Source organism: Gorilla gorilla, chromosome 4 (genome assembly GCF_029281585.2).
Source record: "Gorilla gorilla gorilla isolate KB3781 chromosome 4, NHGRI_mGorGor1-v2.1_pri, whole genome shotgun sequence".
In the NCBI taxonomy this organism is placed as follows: domain Eukaryota; kingdom Metazoa; phylum Chordata; class Mammalia; order Primates; family Hominidae; genus Gorilla; species Gorilla gorilla.
The window spans coordinates 63,933,987-63,958,114 of record NC_073228.2 but is presented as its reverse complement, the minus strand read 5'-3'; the positions used below and the strand labels follow the sequence as shown (position 1 = coordinate 63,958,114).

Sequence of the window (24,128 nt, the reverse complement as noted above, 5' to 3'; positions counted from 1 at the left end):
ATCACCCTCTGGACCCAGGTGGCCAACTGGCCTGACTCCCCACCCTTGGCCCCTTGTCCTCCTACCCACTGCAGCCCCCAGGATCAGGGAGACCCAGTTCCAGCGGTCCCTCCACAGCAGCCCACGTTCCAGGGGTGAGTCAAGGCAGCAGGGTGGTGGGAAGGGTGTGGAGGGGTTAACCCAGAGGGACACCAGCAGGACAAAAGGCAGCTCACCTTACCAGAGGTGGGGCTTAGGGGAGGAGCCATGACTCAGCGCAGGAGCCCATCCAGCCAGAATAGGGAGTTCACCAGCCCCCGTCATTCTCCCTGCCACCCCCAATTATACACACATGCCCCAATCCATCTCTAGCTTCCAAAGCTCCCTCTCCCACAAGCCAGTCTCCTGCCTGCAGATACAACATGCCAAGCACACAGGAAAAACATAAAGATTTTAAAATCCAACTTTCCTTTTGCTCCCAGAAGGCGAACCTTGATGAAAAGGCCATGGCGCTGAAGGTAACCTGTACCCTGGGTCAGAGAAGAAATGGGGGACAGGGTCTCTCAGTGTCTCAGAGTCTTCCCAAAGGCCAGAACCTGCCAGGATAAACGCTGTGGGCAACAAGGGGAAAGGAGGGATGGAATGGAGGAGGAAGGATTACAAAACTCAAAAGGGCATTGGAGTAAGGAATAAAATATTAAAGGAAAATGAAGGAAAGTAGGCAAAGAACATAGCACTCCCTACCCTTGGAAGCTGTGTGCTTTGTTTTTATTTTTTTATTTTTATTTTTTGAGATGCAGTCTCACTCTGTAGGCTAGGCTGAAGTGCAATGGTGCCATCTCGGCTCACTGCAGCCTCTGCCTCCCGGGTTCAAGTGATTCTCCTGCCTCAGCCTCCCTGGCACCACCACGCCCAGCTAATTTTTGTACTTTTTAGTAGAGATGGGGGTTCACCATGTTGGCCAGACTAGTCTCGAACTCTTGACCTCAGGTGATCCACCTGCCTTGGCGTCCTAAAGTGCTGGGATTACAGGTGTGAGCTGACGTGCCCAGCCAGAAGCTGTGTGCTTTGAATAAGCCACTTCGCCTCTTTGGGCCTCTCTGTAGAATTAGGGGCTAGTCTAGATAATGGCTCAAGGCCTCTCCATGTCTGGCACCTTAGGAGTCTACATGGGGAGAGGCACTCAAACTCTATTTATTTATTTATTTATTGAGACGGAGTTTCGCTCTTGTTGCCCACGCTGGAGTACAATGGCGTGATCTCGGCTCACTGCAACCTCCACCTCCCGGACTCAAGCGATTCTCCTGCCTCAGCCTCCCAGGTAGCTGGGATTGCAGGCGCCTGCTACCACGCCCAGCTAATTTCTGTATTTTTAGTAGAGACGGGGTTTCTCCATGTTAGTCAGGCTGGTCTCGAACTCCTGACCTCAGGTGACCCACCTGCCTCAGCTTCCCAAAGTGCTGGGATTACAGGTGTGAGCCACCACACCCAGCCAACACTCAAACCCTTAATACAGTAAACCAAAGTTGCGGGCCTGTGACCTAGGAGAGGAATTGAGGAATCTGCCTCAGGACCCCAGCAACTTTGCCTTCCAGCTGTAACACACAATTACGTGGGGCAAGAGGCCTGGAGAACTGCAAAACTGTCCATCTATGGATTAGAAACCAGAGCTGGGCTGCTTGAAAATTCAAGTCAGAATCTGCCTCAGTCCAGGGAGAGGCTGCATCCAAAGAATCAGGGCACTTCAGTGGAGTTTAATAACTGGTTCTTTTTTTTTTTTTTTAATTGAGACAGAGTCTCATCTCACTCTGTCACCCAGGCTGGAGTACAGTGGTGCAATCTTGCCTCACTGCAACCTCCGCCTCCCGGGTTCACGCCATTCTCCTTCCTCAGCCTCCCGAGTAGCTGGGACTACAGGTGTCCACCACCATGCCCAGCTAATTTTTTGTATTTTTTTAGTAGAGACAGGGTTTCACCGTGTGAGCCAGGATGGTCTTCATCTCCTGACCTCATGATCCACCCGCCTTGGCCTCCCAAAGTGCTGGGATTACAGAGGTGAGCCACCGCGCCCGGCCAAGAACTGGTTCATTCTTAAAACTGCTTATCATGAATGAATAGTTAAAAATTAGGAAATGTTTTGTTTTCAATTAATTATTTCTATTTTGCTTTGTTGACTTCTGTTTTATTATTCAGTTAATGTGCTAGAGACTTTAAGTTTGTCTGTTGGTGTAATTTTAACTCATTTGATCTTTGATCTCTTGTTCAAGTTTTCCTACTTGTCCATAGAGGTCCCATCTGGCCCAGGCTGTGAGGACACTGGGCCATTTCCACCCAGGCCTGTTCCTCTGCATCAGCTGTTCCTATGAGCTTCACTCTGAACACAGATGTGGGGCTCTCCCCAGAGGAAATTCTCTCTGTGGCTTTTATGCAGAATTGCCTAGACAGTTTTCCTCTCTCCCTTATCACTGAATTTGTTTAGGATCAAGAGCAAGTTATCCTGGAACTGGATTGTTTATAACCCAAAGGATAAATGCTTGAGGGGGTAGAGACCCCATTGTCCATTGCCCAAGCACATGCTTGTTTCTCAATGCATGCCCATATCAAAACAAAACATCTCATGGACCGGGCGTGGTGGCTCACACCTGTAATCCCAGAACTTTGGGAGGCTGAGATGGGTGGATTACTTGAGCTCAGGAGTTTGAGACCAGCCTGGGCAACACGATGAATCCTTGTCTCTACCAAAAACACAAAAAATTAACTGGGAATGATGGTGCATGCCTGTGGTCCCAGGTACTGGGGAGGCTGAGGTGGGAGGATCACTTGAGCCTGGGAGGCAGAGGTTGTAGTGAGCAGAGACTGCAATACTGCATGCTACAGCCTGGGTGACCGAGTGAGACCCCATCTCAAAAGAAAAAAAAAAAAAAAAAAAATATATATATATATATATATATATATATATATGTAATACATCCCATAAGTATATAAACCTACCATGTACCCACAAAAATTAAAAAAAAAAAGATCAAGTTACTGTTATCCAAGACAGAATGGGTAAGGAACTCAGGCCCCAAAGATGGTGGCAGCATCTGTGTTGGGAACATATGGCTCTCTGGAGCAAGGGTGTTTAGATCTAAGGCCTCTCTTCCTTGACTTGTTCTCTCTCTAGAGATTTCAGCCATTTCCAGCAACATTACTGAATATGGAGCACCTACAATGAGATGGGCCCTATACAAGGTATTGAACATTTATTTTCTAATGTAAATCTTACAACAATCTGAGGATTGGTGATATGGGAATTATTATTATTCCCATTTTATCGATGAGGGAAAAGATTCAGAAAGAGATTAAGTCACAAAGTTAGTTAAGTGGGGGAACCCAGACTTGAACCCACACTGGTCTGCCTCCAAAGCCTGTGCTGCTTCCTTAGTGCCCACCTTTTCCAGTATGTTAGGCAGGCATCAGCTTTGGTAGCCACATCTGGTTGATAAACTTCATCAGCGTGAAGGTTCAGAAGATCTGGTCAAGCCAAAGCATGGATTGATAGTGTGTTTTACTAGTGTGCAACTCTCCAAATCGAGTTTTTGGATGTGCAAAAAGGGAGACCCCACCATGATTCTGCCACCTCCTCCCTCTGTGGCACTTCTGAGGGACAGCAAGAGAGACCAACACTCACTGAACACTTACTATGAGCCAGGCACAGGGGAAGGCACTTCATACAGGTCTCCTCATTGAATCCTCATAACAACCCACTTTCTAGATAAGGAAATAAAGAAGGTGAGTTGCCGAGAGCCCTGCAACTATTAAGTGGCAGAGCTGGGAGCCACAACCAGAATGTATCTTGGGGAGCTGTTTGTGCGTCTTTGTCATCCCTGGACTGTGATTCACCTCTGAGCAAAACTTACCCATCTTACTCATCATACTATAGGCGCTTAATAAATGTTAGCTGCACGAGAGTGCTGGGACAGGGGTTCTTTGCACAAACCTCTTATTCCCATCTAATCTCTTCCCCAAATATAAACTACAGAGAACAACACTTGCCCATTCTGATTCCCAGGGACATGGTACAAACAAGGGAGGTATAATCTCTAAACCTGCTCACAATAAATACATAGTGAACTCAATGCCTGGGTTTGCAGGGAGGGCAAGGACACTGAAATTGCTTAGTAGCTCTTCGTGAACAATAGCCACAAAATGCATCATCCTCTGGCCTAGCCATTCCATCTTCAGGAATGTATGTCCAGTGAGCTGACTTAAAGAAAGAAAAAGAAAAAAAATGCAAAGATTTTTATAGATGCACTCTATATAACAGCTCCAAATTGGAAAGAGCCCAAATGCCTAGAATTAAGAAATGGTTAGGTACAACCCGTTGTTGTCTTGCCATTTAAACTGACAAATGTGTGGACAATGTAACCATATGGAAAGCTCCATATAAAATGACATCAATCAAAAAAACTGGAATTCAAATAGTATACAAAGAGTGATCATAATAATCTTGTAAACTGTGTGAATTAGACACAACAGGAACACCTGGTATTTATTTTGGTATGTATTTGTTACTTACTGCTTATTTTTATTGTGAAGATGGCTAAATAGTCAATAAAAAAAAAAAAGCAAAGGAGATAATAGCTAGAAGCATTTGTTCTCAAAGAGGAGAAATCCAAGAAGTGTACTGAGGGACTGTCAAGCCTCAGCCCCAGGAGGCTTCTGACACTCTGGGAGCAGCTGGGGTTTACCCTTCACCATGCCAGCAGAGCCTACCCGCCCTTAACCTGCACTCTCTGGGCCCCTCACAGGAGGGAATGGGGGCACAAATGCTCCTGGGAGAATAATGCCACGCCTCAGGCAGCCCCTCAGGCCTGGAATGCCTGGCCTGGACAAATGCTTTGAGGCCCAAGCATCCACATCAGACATCTGCACACTGCAAGCCCCCGAGAGCAGCAGGTAACTCTCAAGAGAGTGCCCAGAGGAAGCCGAGACGTGGCTGGTGGCCGAGGTCACTTTCCCGCCTCGCCGCTTCTGACAGCACTCACACACCGGAGGCTTCTCCTTCTGAGGACCAAGAGGCAGGGCATTCTCCTCTCCTCCCTCTTTCCCATTCAGAGGCACAGAAGGCAGCTCCCAGGAGACTTCTTCCTCCCAGTCCCAACCTAGCACCAACTTATCTAGGGATTGAGGGCGAGGGAGGGTGGCAGGAACAAAGGAGAAGGGAAGAAATACTAGCATAATAGTAAAAAACGGTTAATCATTATTGAGCATTTGGTATGTGTCAGGTGCTGTGCTGAATCCCTCACATGAATCATCTCATTTGATCCTCACAACATCCCTCTGAAATAGATACTAGTGTGACTGTGTGACTGCTACTTTACAAATGAGCAAAAGGAGGCTCAGAAGGTCAGGTGACTCGCCCAAAGCCTCACAGCAGCAAGTGGCAGATCTGGGACTCACACTCAGGTCTCCTGCGAGAGCCCTCCACTGCTCACTTTAAGGGATGGAGGCACACCCTGCCCTCCATTTCCCCTGGTTCACCTGCACTGTTGTCCTTCTACATCAGCTGCCAGAAGAGCAGCTTGGGAGGAAAGCAGGGGTTCCCAATGATGACCCGCCCCTCCACCCACCAACCTGAATATGCTTTACGTGGAACTGCTTGAGAGGAAGGGAAGCTCTCTAAGGAATGAACTGAAGGCCATGCTGCCAGACAGCGGGGGAGGGGGAGATGAGCTTGGCAGGGACAACCTGGCCCTTGCAGTCCAGCCTCCAGCCAGAGCCCTCCCCAGCCCCAGGGCGGAACAGAAAGCAGCCGGGCACCCGCCTCACTGCAGGCCAGCCCAGAGGAAGCAGGTGCACTGGAATGGCTTCCTGCCGCAACTGCAGTTGCAGAAGGGTCTTGGTTTCCTCCTCCAACGACTGAACCTGCTGGAGGCCTCCCTTCCCTGGGGATGCTCACTGCCCCTCTGGAGGGCACTTTGCTGTCTGCTTGGATATCACTGTGCATGGCCCTGAATCTGTGACCTGGTGCTAGTGGCCCGGGGGTGGCTGGGGGAGAGTACCCTAGACAGGAAGCGCCCATCTCTCAGGGTGAGGAGCTCTCTCTGACCTCTCCCCCACCCCCGGGCATACTGCCCACACAACTCAGCCCTGGTGCCAGTTTGGGGGCTGAGGCAGGGCAGTCCTGAGCACAGAGAGATACAAGTACTCACGGGTACATCTCAGGCTCCTGATGCACCTCCGCACCAGGCCAGCCCACGTACTCTGCCAACTGCTGACACAACTGAAAACCTTACCCTTGGTGGCTGGGAGGGGTAGAGTCAGGGGAACAGAAAGGACTGGGAGCAGCTATGTCTCTCCTCACTTTCTTTTTTAAGGAACTTACTTATCTGGAGTAATCTCTACTAAAAAAGAGACTTAGGGCCAGTTAGAGCATCCCCAACACGCCATCTGTGCCCCTTGCAAGTGTCCTATGCACAGAAATGGAGGTGGCCATGCTAAGACTACTCTTGGGGACAGCGAGAAGGGGTGCTCCCTGACAACTCCAAGGACCATCCCCTCTCAAGGAGGAAGAGGAAAGAGCTATACCAGCAACAAAGCAGAGACAAGACTACCGAGGACCTTGGGTGCTGGGGGGCTGGGGCTTTGGAAGAAAACAGCGTTTTCTTCATTCTAAGGAATGAAGGCCAAAAAAGCACTAATGGTTGGTGGGGAAGGCGTGTCACAGCCTTGGGGGTGGATGCAACCCCAGGAAACTGAGGTTCAGAAGACAGTGCCCCTCCAAAACTCCTGAAGTCATGAGTCAGGCCCAGGATGCCCTGCTCCTAGCCACGGAGGGGTTTTGAGGCTTCCGGGGCTGAGTAACTCCCTTCTTACCAAGAAGCTCGGAGAGGAGCCCCAAGGCTGCCCCACCCCTCTCCCCACCTACTTCAGCCACATCTGGGGAAATCACAGAAAGGTCCCTCCTTTCCTAAATGAGGAAATAGCATGAGGAGCCTGGGACATTTCCGGGGTGGGGGGTCAGAGGGACACTCACCCGCATGGCCTGGCCTGGAACAGCCCAGAGCAAGGAGACTCCACTCTGATGCTGCTCTGGCTCCGTTAGCAGCTCAAAATAGCACAGGCTGTGGCCCCGCCCAGTTCCCGCCCTCTCCCCGGCCCCTCCCGTCCCGAGCTGCCCAGCCCTAGTTGGAGCCAGCAGCCCGGAGGACTGCGGGTATCAGGTATGCCAGGAGGGAGAGGGTGATACAGCAGTGTGTGTGGAAGGGAAGGAGAAGGCTCTTAGGGTAAAGCCACTGGGGTGGGGGGCAGGCAGTGTTAGGGGGTTAGGGCAAGGACAGGGAGGGTGAGACTTGCCCTATGGACACACACCCCAGCTCCGGGACAGCTGGGCTGATATGGCTCCTAAAAATAGCACAGGAATTTGAGACCTGCAGCCCCCGGCCCCACAGGCCAAGCTTGAGACAAGCACATGTGCACTCATGTACATGTACACGTATACACACACACACACACACACACACACACACCAGTATGCACGAACATTCAATCAACACAGTGTTCTTGAGAACACCCAAATCATAGGCCAGGGCCTAGCCATCTAATTACTGCGGCACAGGCCAAGACAGCCACTAACGTCACATCCAAGACAACACACGGGGCCCACTGCACACTGTGCCCAAACAGCAGCCGCAAAGCAGTCCTGTAAGGTCTGGCAGGAGCAGAGACCCACACGGGCAGGCCCACTTACTGCCCCACTGCCATCAGCACACACGGGACATGCAGAGAATCAATTGCACTCTCTATGTTTACATCCCTCTCCCCTCCACACACGCCAGGGACTGCACAGGCAGAGAGGAGGGTGGGGTGGGCCTCAGCCCTGCAGACAGAGGAAGTCATGGGTGTCTAGCCAATGAGTGACGGCTGCCTGTGAAAAGCCAGTGTTTCTTGTGAAGAGAAATCCTGGCCTGGCTCTCCAGTTAGCGCCATGGGATGCCTAGACCAGGACTAGGGACCCGCTGAGATGCTGAAATGGGAGCTGGAGAACAGAATGTCAAGGGGCCAAAAGACAGGGAGAGCAAGTCTCAGAAGCCATCAGCTCTGCAGAAAAAAGGAAACAGTCATTGCCTCCCTCTTCCTCTTTAGGAAAAAAAAAAAAAAAAGGGGTGGGGGTGGTGCTAGGAAGCCCTGATACAGAACCACCTCCTAACCAGTCTGGCATACACCCCATGCTTCTTGCCCCTGGCCAGCTCTAAGGGCCATTGGTTCTATACATTGTCTGACTTTCTCCATGAAAAGATTGGTAAGCACTGCCAGAGAGGACGGAAACCCAGCCCTGCCTCCTACCTGCCATGTGCTGTCCAAGTCTCACTGTCATACAGTCACATACACAGACTCTTAGGACACGGCGCTTGTGTCCTGCTCTCTAGGGAGTGGGATGTCTCCCCAGGGGAAGCATCTGGCCCTTCTGAAGCACGTGCAGTGTCACAGGTCTTCACATCTCCAGTGGCTACTTAGAACAATGGTGCCAGCCTCAGCTGCTCACTGAAATCCACTGGGGAACTTGAAAAAAATACTGATGCCTGGAGCCCACCCTTTCCCTCTCAGTTTCTGACATAATTGGTCTGGGAGCGGGGGCCTGGGCACTGGGATTTTTTTGTTTTTGTTTTTTTTTGAGACGGAGTCTCGCTCTGTCGCCCAGGCTGGAGTGCAGTGGCGTGATCTCGGCTCACTGCAAGCTCCGCCTCCCGGGTTCACGCCATTCTCCTGCCTCAGCCTCCCGAGTAGCTGGGACTACAGGCGCCTGCCACCATGCCTGGCTAATTTTTTGTATTTTTAGTAGAGACGGGGTTTCACCGTGGTCTCAATCTCCTGACCTCGTGATCCGCCCGCCTCGGCCTCCCAGAGTGCTGGGATTACAGGCGTGAGCCACTGCGCCCGGCTGGACACTGGGATTTTTTATTGATAAAAGCTCCCCAGGTGATTCTTACATGCAGCCAAGGCTGAGAACTGCAAGACTCTAAGGCCAGCATAAGGCCTAGCACAGAAATGTCCATTTGTTAAATGAATGAGTGAATGAATGAATGATTTAGCTGTGTGAACACAGGCAGGTGACTTAAATTTCCCTTATCTGTAAAATGAGGATTACACCTTTACTGACTCTTACCCAACCAGTATGAGACTGGTACATAATGTATGTGAAAGGGCTTTGGTTCTCCAAGTTCTCAGGCCAGCAGCGTGGGCATCCCCTGGGGACTTGTTGAAAATGCAAATTCCAGGAACCCAACCCAGACCTGCTGAACCAAGAACTCTGGATATGGGGTGCAGCATCTGTGTTTTAACTAGGCTTCCAGGTGATGCTGAGGCACATTAAAGTCTGAGAAGCACGGCTTGAAAGGAATGATTCACAGCATACCATGGTTAGGAGTATGACCTCCAGGGCCACACGGCCTGGTTTAATCTTGGCTCTTGCATGAAGTAAACTACACAACTTGATCTCTCTGTGTTTCAACTTCTTTTCATTTGTATTTTATTTTTTGAAATAGAGTCTCACTCACTCTATCGGCTGGAGTACAGTGGCTCCATCTCGGCTCACTGCAACCTCCGCCTCCCAGGTTCAAGCGATTCTTGTGCCTCAGGCTCCTGTGTAGCTGGGATTACAGGCATGCGCCACCACGCCCAGCTAATTTTTGTATTTTTAGTGGAGACGGGGTTTCACCATTTTGGCCAGGCTGGCCTTGGACTCCTGACCGCAAGTGATCTGCCCACCTTGGCCTCCCAAAGTGCTGGGATTACAGGCGTGAGTCACCATGCCCAGCCTCTGTGCTTCAATTTCTTCATTTGTAAAATGGGAAAATAATAGCACCTACCAGGTGGGGTTATTACATGGGTTAAAAGAATTAGTACATACATAGCTCTGAGAACAGTGTCCAGCACATTCATTTTCAATACTTAAAACAAAACAAACAAACAAAAGCTCTTTTGCCCAGGCTGGAGTGCAGTGGCACTATCTTGGTTCCCTGAAATCTCCATCTCCTGGGCTCAGCCCATCCTCCCACCTCAGCCTCCGTAGTAGCTGGGATCACAGGCATGCACCACCATGCCACCATGTAGGTTTTTTTTTTTTTTTTTTTTTTTTGCACAGATGGGGCTTCCCTATGTGGCCCAGGCTGGTCTCAAACTCCTGCACTCAAGCAATCCACCTGCCTCAGCCTCCCAAAGTGCTGGGATTACAGGCATGAGCCACCACATTTGGCCTTAACACATTTTAACTATTATTATCTACCTATGATCATAAGTGGGGGAAAAAATGAGGCATTGTAAGCAAAATTTCCAGGTAACTGGAGCCTACCCTTTTTAAGGGATAAAAGATTTAAGTCATTTTCTAAATTCTATACTATTTATAATCCTAAAAATAACCAACATATATACCCTGCTTCCTTAAGTACAACACTCCTAATTCATCTCAAAGATCTCAAACTCTGAGCTTTCCTTCTTGAACCCAATCCATTTCTGCTCCATCCTGTACTGAAGGGCACGCCATCTCCACCATGATGACTCCTGACTTCCTGGCCTGGCTACAGCAGCCTGGCTTCTGCCCCACCAATGCCCCAGCCTCTCTCCAAGGGCACCAGCCCCTCTTAGGCACCACCATGCTGAAGCCTTGCATATGCCTATATTAGGAAGGCCAGACGCCCTTTGTGGCCATATGTCTGCTTTTTAATTCTTTTGTCCCCTACCTCATTAGGCCATCAGCTGTCACTCATCTGTCAGTGTGCCTGTCTCCACTCAGCTTCACATGGAACTACAGCTAGTCCCTCTGCTGCCCAAAGCGTGGTGGTGCAATATCAGGGCATGGTCCATTTCTTTGATGAGTCTAACTGATGGCTCCAGAGGCCATGTGGGCACTCCCACAGCCAGCCAGGCCACCCCAAGCCCCTCAGCTTGCCTCCAAGGACAGCTGGAAGCTATAATCTGGCCCCTCCTCAGACTTTACTCTCACTTTTCTAGTCTCTTCTCCCTCTTCCCAGCCAGCCTGGCTCTCCGTCATTTGCCTGCCCTTGTCACCACTAGAGCCATTCCTTACGAAAGTGCCTCTACCTTGGCTGACCCTCTCCATCTCTCCAGGCCCATCTCAACTCCTGCCTCCCTTATGAAGCCTTCCCTGAAACCCAAGACCCACCCGGCAATGCAAAGAACGTGGGCTTGGCAGCCAGACACACCTGGGTCTGAATCCCAGCCTCTTTCTTGCTGTCTGACCTAAGGGAAAGTTACTTGACTTCTTAGAGTTTCTACTTTTTTGGCCTTAAAATAGTATGATATCCACCTTATGAGGCTGTTATAAGAATAGAAAAGGCAGTACATGTAAAGCAACTGACGTGCGGCCTGGCAAATTATAGTTATTAAATTATTAATATCATTATCATAAACCATAGCACTCACTGTCTACACCTGAACACATTACATACATACGGTTCTTGGTTATACTCAATATGGTGCTCTATTATATACAGTGGAGTCACACACTATATGGGGTTAGATTCCAAAGTCAGCATGTAAGGCAAAAATAGAATATAGTCCAAAACTCCTGAAAATCCCTTAAACTGCTCACAAAGTATAGTACACATGATTTTGAGTATACCATTTGATATAATATAGCTGCAGGAAAGCATAATAGTCATGTACAGCATATAGTAAAAACACACAAAATATTTTTATAATTTTAGCTACAGTAATATAGTTTCTTTCACAACCATATAGTTGAACTTACTGAAGTTTACTGTCCACGTGCCATGACTATACAGCATAACTAATGTTCTGAATGGTAATCGATTCGTGTTGAATGTTTAAGCCTGCTCTCCCTGGAGAGCTGGGACCATTTCCTACTTCCTTTATATCCCATCCCGCTCCCCAGCACTAGGCACACAAAAGGTGTTCCACGAAAATCCATATGGATTTAACCAACTGATCTGAACAGTGCACGCACAATAAGCGGGCTGGAATAGAGTGGGGAACAAGGGGATCTCCATGTGTGGTGACAACTTCAACTGCTCTGCTCTCCCACATTGGTGGCGTGGATGAGTGGAAGGTCCTTGGCTCTGTTTCAGGCACTTGACCAGGCAGAGTGGCTAAGCAGAGCTGGGGGCAGGCCAGACAGGAGGCTCTGAGGGCTGGAGGAAGTCGTTCACTTATTCAACTAGCTGTGAACTGTAATACCTAAAGGCGAACACTGTGGGGAAGCACCGTGCCTGCTTCTTTTTCAGCTTCCCCACCACAGACTGAGCTTCCTGAGGCAGAGGTTGTGTGTTGTTCATTGCTCTATCCCCAGCACTCACCTAGCACTGGGCCCTGCTCAGAGACAATATGAGGCACGTTTGAGTGACTGAGTGAAAGAAGATAATTTAGTTCTTGTTTTCAACTAAATGCTTCCTGATTTAAAAAAATGTACAGATCAGCAGAGGAGATAACAAATGTACCCCAATAATTAAAATTCAAGTCAGAATGTGCTCAGTGCTCCAACAGGGACATCAATAACAGTCTAGGGAAGTTCAGAGGCAAAGATCTGTTCCAGTTACGGTATTAAGTAGACAGCTTACAGACAGCTTGGAGCTAGGCCAATGAAAGAGAGAAATGTTATAATGTGCCAATGAGGTAGGAAGGGAATTCCAGGGTGAAGAAGTAGTGTAAGAAAAGGCAAAGAGGGGCCAGGCAGGCATGGTGGCTCACGCCAGTAATCTCAGCACTTTGGGAGGCCGAGGTGGGCGGATCACCTGAGGTCAGGAGCTCGAGACCAGCCTGGCCAACATGGTGAAACCCCGTCTCTACTAAAAATACAAAAATTAGCCAGGCATGGTGGCACGTGCCTGTAATCCCAGCTACTCAGGAGGCTGAGGCAGGAGAATCACTTGAACCCGGGAGGCAGAGGTTGCAGTGAGCTGAGATCACGCCACTGCACTCCAGCCCGGGCGACAGAGAGAGACTCCATCTCAAAAAAATAAAATAAAAATAAAATAAAATAAAATAAAAGGCAAAGAAGTGGAAAAGCATGAGATGTGGACAGTAAGTCTGGAAGAAATGTATGACACATATAGGAAACCAAGGAGGGATAAAGCTGGGAAGGAAGCTGGGTCTCAAATCAAGCAGGTGTGTGCTGTAGTGGACATGTGTTGTTTCTGCTGCCCACCACCCATTCCTCCATCCTCTGATTATAGCACTCCATTTTCCCCTCTGGGGACCCACCCCAGCACATGACTTCGCCCTGGCCAATAAGAATATCCTGGCCAATAAGAATATCCTCAGGCTATAGGTTCATGGAGGGCATGTGACCCAATCAGTTTCAAGGATACATAATGAAACTTGGGGATTATTCAAAGAGTCACACATCTCTATCCACACAACTAGAACCTGGGGCTGTGACATTTTGCCATTACTTGTCTGAGGACCAAGGCTGCCTAGAAGATGGGGTGAGAGACAGAAAAGGTCAGGTCTTGGTCATACTGTTAATGTTTCCAGATAAGGCTGAGCCTGTAGCCGGTTCTACTGCTGGACTCTTCAGATACTGGTGACAACACATACCTTCTTTTTAAGCCAGTTGAGCTGGGCTTTCTGTTACTCTCACCTGAAAGAGCTGTACCTGAGATGAAAGCAAGGTGGGCAGTCAAAGGAACAAGAAGGTACACACCAAGCACTAGCCATGGCCAGGCACATGCTACTGGTTTTCCTCTCAAAACCCTGCGACATAATGAAAAGGGGAATTGTGGAATGGGGAAACGGGGTTTACAGAGGTTAAATAATTGCCTGTGATCACACAGATTGTGACTGGCCAGGTGATTTGAACTCAGATTGTTCAGATTCCAGAGCCCGGCTCCTTACACACCACCACCTGCCTGGAAAACAATGGGAGGCACAACAAGTTTTTGGAGAGTGATGGGGCATGATTTAACCTGTGCCTTAAGAATGCTGAGCAGGTCAGGCATGGTGGCTTATTCCTGTAATCCCGGCACTTTGGGAGGCCGAGGAAGGCAGATTGCTTGAGCTCAGGAGTTCAAGACCAGCCTGGGCAACATGGCAAAATCCCATCTCTACAAAAAACACAAAAATTAGCTGGGTGTGGTGGTGGCATGCCTGTGGTCCCAGTTACTTGGGAGGCTGAAGTGGGAGGATCACCTGAGCCCAGGGAAGGTCAAGGCTGCAGTGAGTCATGATCACACCACTGCACTCCAGCCTGGGTGACAGAGTGAGAGACCCTGCCTAAAAACAAAAAACAAAAACCAAAAAACATTCTGAGCTAACAGGATGCAAGAGGAGGAGAAAGGAGGCTGGAAGGTGAAAGAACATTAGAAAGTCAAGGTAGTCAGGCATGGTGACTCATACCTGTAATCCCAAAACTTTGGAAGGCAGAGGCAGGAGGATCACTTCAGACCAGGAGTTCAAGACCAGCCTGGGAAACACAGAGACCCGTCTACAAAAAATTTAAAAATTAGCCAGGCGTGGTGGCCTGCAACTGTAGTCTTAGCTACTTCAGAGGCTGAGGTGGGAGGATCAATCACTTGAGCCCAGGAGTTCAAGGTTACAGATTACAGTGAGCTACGACCATGCCACTGCACTCCAGCCTGGGTGACAAAAAAAAAAAAAAAAGGAAGTCAAGGTAAAAGGTGATGCCAAATGAGAGATAAGAAGGGTCTGCCTAGGATTCTGGCAGTTGATGGGGAAGAGAGGGTGACTCAAGAGAAAAAATAAGCTGGACTTGGTGACTATTTGGGGAAGAATGGGAAATGGGCACAAGCGGGTCTGGGTGGAGATTGAGAAAAGGAAGGAAAGATACCAAGGTTTAAAGCTTGGGAAGATATATTTTGTTAAGATATATCTTAACAATGAGATATATATATCTTAACAAAATATATCTTAACAAAAGAATACTTCTCTGACCCCATTTGTCCCTCTAGTTCCCCTGTAAATCAAAACTCCTAAAAAAAAGTCTATAAGCACTGTTGCTATAAATGGGTACTAATTATATGATCCTTGTATTACAAATTTGCGGTGTGTAAAGTGTCAATAATAGAACTCTATTTAGGGAGTTGGGGAGAGTCCTGTTTAAAGCACTCAGAGCTCAGGGCCAGGAGGGCCTGGAGCACTTGCTTTTGAAGTGGGAGGGCCCAGCCACTAGGGTGGCAGGTGCACTTCCAGGATGACCACTTCAGAGGTCCTCAGCACCAGCCCTAGGGCCAGTGCTAGAGTCTACACCTGTCTCAAAGAAAATGCCAGCGCAGGAGTCCCTTCCCTTTCTTGGGAGGAATTATCCTTTATTCGTGTGTGTGTGTGTGTGTGTGTGTGTGTGTGTGTGTGTGTGTGTGTGTAAGTAACAAAATGTCACCTCGTATGAAACAGTAGTGTTAGGAGACAGCGATTGGTATTGAGGTGCCAAGATTTTTTATGAAATTCTACCAGTGCCGATAGCCAGTGGATTCTGAAGGATTCAGGGCAGACTCCCTTTAAGAAGCCTAGGGATGGTCTCAGAGAGGAGAAGGAGGGCTGAGAGGAAACCTGGAGTGACCAACGGCGCATGCCCAGGGCCACCCCAGCCACTCAGCACCCTACGCACGGGTCAGGGTCTGTGAGGGCCCAGTCAGCCCCAGGCCAGGGGCGGCACTTCCCGGGTTGGCCCACCGGCCAGCCGGAGCCTGGGCGGGGCCAAGGGGGTGGGGCCAGGCCCAGCACATGCGCCTAGAGCCCTGGAAGCTACGCCCTGCAGCGCCGCTGGCGCCCGGCAGAGGGTGGCAGCCCCCTTCTCATCTACCCTCCCGCTTTGCTGGGGCCGCTTTCACCTCCGCCAGGCCGGCCTACGGGCCCCACCCCAAGGAGGCGTCCCCCAGGAGCTCCGGCCCGAGGGGGCTGCGGCGGCAAGATGGCCTCTCGCCGTCCCCAGGACGCTAGGGCAAGAAGAGGCAGGGATGAGCTCGGTGCCCACTTTGTTTTTATCACCGCTCTATCCCCAGAACCTAAAACAGTTCCTACATATAGTAGGCATTCAGTAAATGCTTATTGATGGAATAAATGAATGAATACATGAATGCAAGGTCAAAAGACGCCAGGAAAGCCTTGAGTCTGTTCTAGAGAGGGGCCCAGGACAAGCAATCAGGAAGGTCAGTGGGTATGGGACGGCGAGCCACAGATCACTGCCCCAGAGGTGGTCGCCAAGGCTTGGGGCTCTGACACTCCCCCCAGCCCCTACACCCACCCAGTCCCTGCACTGGCACACCCATCAGTTTGCTCAGAGCCATGTGCCACCACACCTTTTCGGGCACAGAGCCCAAGTAGGGACGCCTGGGCTTGTCCTCTCTGCCAAGACCCTGAGTCAATCCCCAAAGACTAGGCAGGCATATGCGGCCGACTGCAGGGACCACCTGACTGGCCCGACAGCAGGCCTGCTGCTCTCTGAGGTCTCTCAGCTGCTGGGGATTTCCTCATGGCCCCCGGGGATTTCCAAATTGCCTCTGCTTTGCCAAGCTCCCCCAAGGCCCAAAGCCATGAGCCAGCCTTGAGGATCGTTTCCCAAAATCATCCACAGCCCTGCCCCACATCTCATCGGGACTTGGGTCACTTCTGGGTCTCCTAAATGTACCACATGCACTATGTTCTCCTACCCACCCCCTCTGGTAGACACGAGGGAATAAACATAATGAAGCATTGTTCTCTTTTTCATATAAATGACAACTCTTCTCCATTTCCACAGAAGAAAAAAAAAGGAAGCCAGCTTAAGGGTCAGCCACAGCAATTTAAATAAAATATCAGTAAGGTCTTCCTGGGTGTGAGAGATGGAGGCCTGTGGTGCTTATTCTCAAAGTCAGAGAAGTTCTTCTAGACAAGCCTCAGGTTCCTCGTAACACTGGACATCCAATAAATATTTGAGAATCTGTGTGTTCACCTCTGGAGCCCCTATTGGGCCTGTTTCTAAAACCCTCTGAAGTAAAAAATAAAGCACAAACCCTATGTCCATAGAAACAAGAAGAAGCAAAAGCCTCTACCTTGCCTACCAACCCACCACCTCCGTGCTAACAGCCTGGGCCAAATCCACTGGGGCATGTGAGTACCTGTGTGTTACAAAGCTGGGCAGAAGACATCCTTGGCGAGGAAAGGAAGCGCTGCCCCAGTTATGGCGGCACACAGCCAGGGACCTGCTGGCCCTGGGGCATTAGGATTCCAGAGCTGGTGGTGGTTGAGGTGTAGAAATTGCCAGAGAGGACAGCTCTTCCTTCTTGAGAGGAAGGGGAAATGCCACCATCCCCTGCCTCACCAGGGGGACTCTGAAGGAGGAAACAAACCTTCAAGAACACCCAACTATTTCTTTCTGGGAGCTGTTTAGAGCCGTACTGTTCAATATGGTAGCTACTAGCCATGAGTGGCTATTCAAATTGAAGCTGGCCGGATGTTATGGCTCATGCCCATAATCCCAACATTTTGGGAGGTCTAGGCAGCAAGATCGCTTGTCTTCCTTTGATGACTGATTTTGAGGTCTCTCTTCTGTGCCTCTGAAAGACCCTATAGAGGGTCCTCTACCCTTTGTCCCGCCCATTTTCTTCAAAATCCCAAAACCGTAGCTCTTATTGTTGCTGTAGAAACAGATGCTTGTCAAACATGAAGTTGGTTGGAAGGGCTAGTTTTGGCTGCAGGAATTGCTTTCAGCTCATCTAGGGAGGAGAGAGGAGGAAGAAAGGAGGAGAGAGAGGGCCCCAGGCAAGGGCCCACAGGTCAGGAGTTGCGTGTGGTTGCAAAGGTGTTGTTAACACAAGACCAGCCTGGGCAACATAGTGAGACCCCGTCTCTACAAAAAAAATTTTTTTTAATTAGCCAAGTGTGGTCCCAGCAACTTGGGAGGGGGAGGTGGGAGGATCACTCAAGCCCAAGAGTTTGCTGCAGTGAACTGTGATGGTGCCACTGCACTCTAGCCTGGGTGACAGAGCAAGACCCTGTCTCAGAAAAAATTCCAGTTAAATGGAAACAATGAGGATACTTCTGATTAAATTAAAATCAAATAAAATTTAAGGTTCAGTTCCTACTAAGTTGGATAGCATTATAGACCATTTCCACCCTTGCAAATTGTTCTGTTGGGCAGGTCTGGTCTAGAGGTTCCCTTTCAGTGTGTCCTGGTCCCTCTACCAATGCCTCCTTCAGATGATGCCCCTGCCTACCTGCTGTTGTCTCCCTTCCTCATCCCAGAGTCTGCTTAGACTCCTATCCCCACATGCCTTGCCTTGTTCCCTAGGCCTCCAAAAGAGGTGGAGGAGGGGACTGTAGTCACAATTTAATACCCAGCTGGGAGCAGAAGCCAAGGCTGAATGGAAACCTACTCCCACCCCAAGGCGTCCCAGGCCTGGGAGAAAGCCCCTCAGTGCCTGCACAATCACACAATGGTTCCTTGTTTCTGCATTCTCTGGGCTAAGCACGAGTAAGACATCTGGAATGCAGTGGCCTGAGGGCTTCCCCAAGCCACTCGCTGCAGGACTTATCTGATGTTAGTACTCCTATAGAATCAGAAGTCCCAACAGAATCCTGAACTTTCAACAGCAAATAAGGCCAAGGAAGCCTCATCCAGGGCATGCCAGGATTTCTGCCATGGAGCAGTGAGGCCCATAACTGGACACCTCCCTGTGTCACCAACTAGATGAAGCAAAGGAGGAGTAGGAAGGGGAGGACATGGTGGAGAATGGACTCTGGACATATCTGACATGCTGGAGAGGAGGCTCAGAGAAGCCCCCCAGCCCCGCATCCACAGAAGAGCAAAGGAACAGATTGGCGGGTCTGACCACTGTTGTGTTCCATCACAGAGACTTCACTGGAGAGGTTTTGCTGCAGTAAAAATCACAAGTGGGAGAGTCTAGGCATGCTCATATGGGTGGTGGAAGGAGCAGAGAACAGACTCTGGAACTGGCAGGTCAGGACTGTCTTTCTGTTTTATGCCTCAATTCCTGCTTAGTCCTAATCTAAATGGGCTGTCAGGAGCAAGACAGGTGTGAAGAAACAAAATAAATTGTAGAAAGACCAAAAAGTAGGGTGAGTTTGTTCAAATGTAAAACAAATAGGTAGAAAGACACCTGGTACTCCAGAGGTCTGGCCATCAGCTAAGAATCTGACTGGAGGCAGTCACAGAGAAAGCAGCCCAATTTTAAAAACTGGAATCAAACTTCAGATCAGATTGGAAACTCAGGCCAAAGCAATCCCTCGCTAAGATTACTGTGCAGCCCTGAGTAAGCTCAGGCCTGTTCCCCATCTCTACCTGAAAGGCACTTTGGGCATAAGCATCAGCGTGGGGACAAGAATAAAGCAGTTCTCCAACACTCCCCGTGAGCAGAGCTGAGCCATTAACAGGAACAGCACCTGTGACATTCCTGCGGGTACCAAGCTACCAGGCACCAGTGCTTCCTGACGTACCAGAGACAGATTAATGAGGATGATGATAATGTTCACTTCTTTTTTTTTTAAACAGGATCTCATTCTGTCACTCAGGTTGGAGTGCAGTGGTGTGATCATGGCTCACTGCAGCCTCAAACTCCTGGGCTCAAGCAATCCTCCTGCTTCAGCCTCCTAAGGACAGGCATGCACCACCACACCGGGCTAATATTTTTACTTTTTGTACAAAGTAGCACTATCTTTCCCAGGCTGGTCTTGAACTCCTAGCCTCAAGAGATCTTCCCATTTCAGCCTCCCAAAGCACTGGGATTACAGGTGTGAACCACCATGCCTGGCCAATGCTCACTGACTCTAGGCACTATTTTGAGGCACTGCTCTAAGTGGTTTATGTGTACTGATTCATTTAATCCTCAAGACAACCTTACAAGGGAAGTACTATTATTTTGTGTTTGCTTGTTTGTTTGAGACAGGGTCTTGCTCTGACACCCAGGATGGACTGCAGTGGTGCAGTCACGGCTCACTGCAGTAAACTCCTGGGCTCAAGCAATCCTCTCACCTCAGCCTCCTGAGTAACTGGGACTACAGGCACACACCACCATGCCCAGCTAATTTTTGTATTTTTAATAGAGATGGGGTCTCACCATGTTGTCTGGGCTTGTCTCACTATGTTGCCCAGGCTAGTCTTGAACTCCTGGGCTCAAGCGATCCTCCTGCCTCAACCTTCCAAAGTGTTGGGGTTACAGGCATGAACAACCACACTGGACTAAAACTACTATGATTATTCTCATTTCATAGATGAGGAAAATGAGGCACAGAGGAATTAAATAATTTGCCCAAGGTCACTCAGCCAGTAGGCAGCATGGCCAGGATTCAGACCCAAGCAGTCTGGCTCCAGAGGCCAAGCTGTAGCCAATACTTAGCAATGTGTTAACAACACCTTCGCAACCACACACAACTCCTCACCTGTGGATCCTTGCCTAGGGCCCTCTCTCTCTCTCCTCCTCTCTTCCTCCTCTCTCCTCCCCAGATGAGCTGAAAGCAGTTCCTGCAGCCAAAACTAGTCCTTCCAAGCAACTTCATGTTTGACAAGCATCTGTTTCTACAGCAACAATGCGAGCAGCAGTTTTGGGATTTTGAAGAAAATGGGCGGGACAAAGGGTAGAGGACCCTTTATAGGATGGGTCCCTCTTTCAGAGGCACAGAAGAGAAACCTCGAAATCAGTCATCAAAGGAAGACAAGGGGGCTGGGGGAGGACCCCAAAGCCCTGATTAAAGCAGGAAAACTGATTCCCCTACCCCAGAGACAAAGTCCTCTGGTGTGAAGCCAGCTGCTTTCCTCTGGACAGAGAAGGTAACGGCTAGAAGCAAATGGCAGAAATTGGAGGGGTCTGGGAGAAAAGGACAACCCACTCTAAATTCTGCAGAGTGTGTGTGTGTGTGTGTGTGTGTGTGTGTGTGTGTGTGTGTGTGTGTGTGTGTGCGTGCGTGCATGTGGCGCCTAGGCCATTCCTAAGCTGGGTGTCCTGCCACAGAACCCAGTTCTGTGGTTCTCTTCCCCAGGTCGAAGTTAGGTGATGATGGGTGGAGGCAAGAGTGATCAGGCAGCCCTGGGAGAGGCGTGTAGACAGGCCTCAGTGTGCCTGCACAGGGTGGCTCGCCTCCCTCGAGGGAGGGCAAGGGCATTTGGGGTGAGGTGGTCAGGCTGGTACCCCTAGGAGAAGGCTTCATTCCTGCCTGCCCCTCACCTCATCTAAGCAAGAAACCCCTTTTCTTGTTCAGAAATCCTGAGGCCAGAATCTCAGGCTGCCAGGGCAATCGGGGCTCTGCCAGGCAAAGCCAAGTGCTAAGGGGAATAGGGATGTTTGCTGGTCACCGATTCCAGGAAGACAGGCCACAGCAGTCCCCCCAGGCTTCTCAGGCAGGGGGCCCAGTTTCCCTCTTGCCTCTGTTGATCTTGAGGCATGGCCAAGTGAGTGGGGACTCGACCCAGCCTGTGCCCGTGTCCTTTAGGGAACCTAGGTGCCTGCTGAGAGGAGGCAGGGCTGTGCCAGGCTCAGCACATGCTGGGTTCCCCCCATGCCTGAAGTGCCAGGCACACTAGCTCCCACAGCCTGGACAGCTCTGGGGAGGGCGAGGCAGAAGATGCCAGCCCAGCCGGGGAGGAAATCTTTTACTGCTCTGAGCCCAGTGCTTCTGCAATCAGCTCCAAACCAAAGCAGTCCACACATGAGGGAGGGGCAGGGGCATGAGGGAAGGGCCCCCAGCAGGAAGAACTAACCACACAAGGAGATGGTATCAGACCCTTCCCCTCGCCATGTCCCTGGAAGGTTCTACTGGAATCTCTAGATACTTTCCCCTTGATGTGTTGGGGCCGGGCATGAAACTGGGTGTCACGGAGAGTCATGACAGTCTCACGCTGCCTGACGGTGCTGTCACTGCCTGGTCTCTAGCCCATGCCACCCAGGGCTGAGATAGATCTTCCTGCACATGTCTTCTGTCCTTGCAGAAGCATAGGCTCCATCATCACAGGGTGCTATCTTCAGCCTTTCTTCTCCACAGAACCAGGCTCAGGGGCTGACACGGAGCAGTGTTCATCAAGGTGTCCTGACGTCCCACCCTGATTGCAACAAGGCTCTGGGGACATCCACATCTGGCCTTTCCTACAGCACAGAGCTCTGCCTCCTCCCCACCACACATGCAGCCCTCTTCTGCCCCAGGGCCGGGGCAGCCTCAGTCCTGCTGCCAGAGAAGAGCTCCATGGGAAGAACCTGCCGCCCTGTGTGGACCCTGCTTGCCCCAGGGCCTGGCAGTGAGAGGTGCTGGGGAGGGAGGGAGGAAGTGAGTCAGCTCCCTGCAGAAATGGGAGTGGGAGGGAGGAGCCAGCAGAAATGAGATGGGGGCAAAGGGCACAGGAGCCAGAAAGGTCACTAAGAGAGGGAACCAGGCCCCGAAGGTGTTGCGGGACCCACAGAGTAGAAGACAGATACAGGTGATGAATTCGGCAGGGCCACCTCCAACCGAGGCTGGGTGGCCCCAGTAGGCCAGAGAACCTGGGTCCAGAGGCCTGGCCCCACCTGAGGATGGAATCCGAGGCGGCTCCCCTCCCTGACTCATGTTCACACCAGAGGTAGCAAGGCCTTGTGGGACATGGCCAGCCTCGTTCTCTCCTCAGAGATGGAGTCTCTGGGCTCCAAGGCCTCCCACTCCCTCTCCTGAGCCCTACAGCTCCAGAAGCCCAGGTTCCCCCTGACCTGGCCTAGTAGGGATATGCTAAGGTCCTACAGACAAGTCACCTAGGCCAGTCAGAGCGGGAAGGTTCCAGGAACCAAAACTGTCTCCCAGAGGGGATGGGAGCCGAGCCTGGGCCCCAGGAGCAGAGCAACTGGGGCTGCCTTAGCACCCACTCTCTCCTCCCTGGTAGGGACATGTGGGAGCTGTCCCCAGGCTCCAGCTGGAATCCATTGCTGTGACTGGGTAAGATCCTTGCTGTGAAAATTCCCATCCTGCTGACATTCCAGCATGAAGGCAGTTCAGGGAGAGCAGCGGAAGGGAAGAGGAAGCCCCACTGGGCCACATTCCAGCCCCTCAGAGACCTGCAGCCAGTGAGACAGGCGCATTCCTCCAAGGTCTGAGACAGACACTGCGTAGCCCCCATGTAATCCTGAATCTTCTTCTCACCCAAGCCTGGCACCTTCATGTGGGCTCCTGTGTGGGGGCAGGAGGCAGCCTGTCCCCAGGACCCCCCTTCCCAGGCTCCTGCTCCTGGATGCCCACAGAGCTGCCTCTCCTCCAGTCCTGTGAGAGATGCCAGGCCCCAGGCACGCAAGAAACAGTCCATGGGTGGAGATGGGACACGCTAAGGTCCTAGAGACAAGTCACCAAGGTCAGTTAGAGCAGGAGGGGTCCAGGACCCAAAACTGAGCTAAAGTTTTGGTTCTGGTCTGGAAGACCGAACAGAGAGAATGAGAAACCAGTTCCTGAGTACAGAACCATTTCTTTCCTTCAGCAAATATCCTCTGCCCTCATGCAGTGCTCCAGCACTGGAGAAGGAATGAGATAACTCAGTAATTACCATCTTGTGAATGTTATGAGAAGGCTGGGGTGCTGCCAGGTGGGGACCTGACATGGTCTGGGAGGATCAGGGACAAGTGATATTCAAACTGAAGCCAATGTGTAGAAGTGTGCAAGGGAGGGCAGGGAAAGGGGCTACAGACAAAAGGAACAGCAGGAGCTCAAGGGTAGACGCCAGTGAGAAGCCTGCATTGCCCCCACCACTGCTAGGCCCTCTGCCAGGCTGTGCTCCGCCACTGTTTTTCCACAACACACAGAGGAAACAACAGCGTGGCCCTGAGCAACACGGCGAGCCCACTCTTGGTCAGAGGTGACACTGCAGGGATCCTGTCACCCCAAGTGCTATGGAGATCAGCACTAGCATGCCAGTATGGGCCAAAAAGGTGAGAGGGGCAACGTCCCAGACTCCCAGATCTAGCATATGGCCCTCCACTCCTGGGGACCACATCAAATGCTGCCAATGTAGGTGCCACTTCTCTTCTTAAGGTGTCCCTCTTCCACCCTTCCCTCTCCCGGCTCCCACAAGATTGAATCCTGCCTGCTGCCACTTGGGCTCACTTCCTCTGGCTAACCCTCAGGAGACACTGAGAGCAATGGTCACACCCTTCTGCAGCACACCACCACAGCTCAAGAGTGGCCCATCACTCCTGGTTTCCTTCTGGAAGGATGACAAGGAGGTGAAGAGG

General features: G+C 50.7%; 1 protein-coding gene across 9 annotated transcripts in view; it reads right to left on the bottom strand.

Moving 5' to 3' along the window:
- Positions 1-24,128, bottom strand: part of MYO18A (myosin XVIIIA) — a 136,299-nt gene that overhangs the window by 60,058 nt on the left and 52,113 nt on the right. For 2 of the 9 annotated variants that reach the window (XM_055388643.2, XM_055388637.2), the window contains exon 1: positions 7,001-7,078. The exons of 5 other annotated variants lie outside the window; for them this stretch is intronic. In XM_055388643.2, the coding sequence (XP_055244618.2) occupies positions 7,001-7,006 (6 nt within the window). In that variant the 5' untranslated portion in view covers positions 7,007-7,078. Of the gene's footprint in view, positions 1-450; positions 591-3,663; positions 3,733-7,000; positions 7,084-24,128 lie in introns of those variants that run through there. 2 more of the 9 variants (XM_063706552.1, XM_063706554.1) reach the window with 2 other exon arrangements.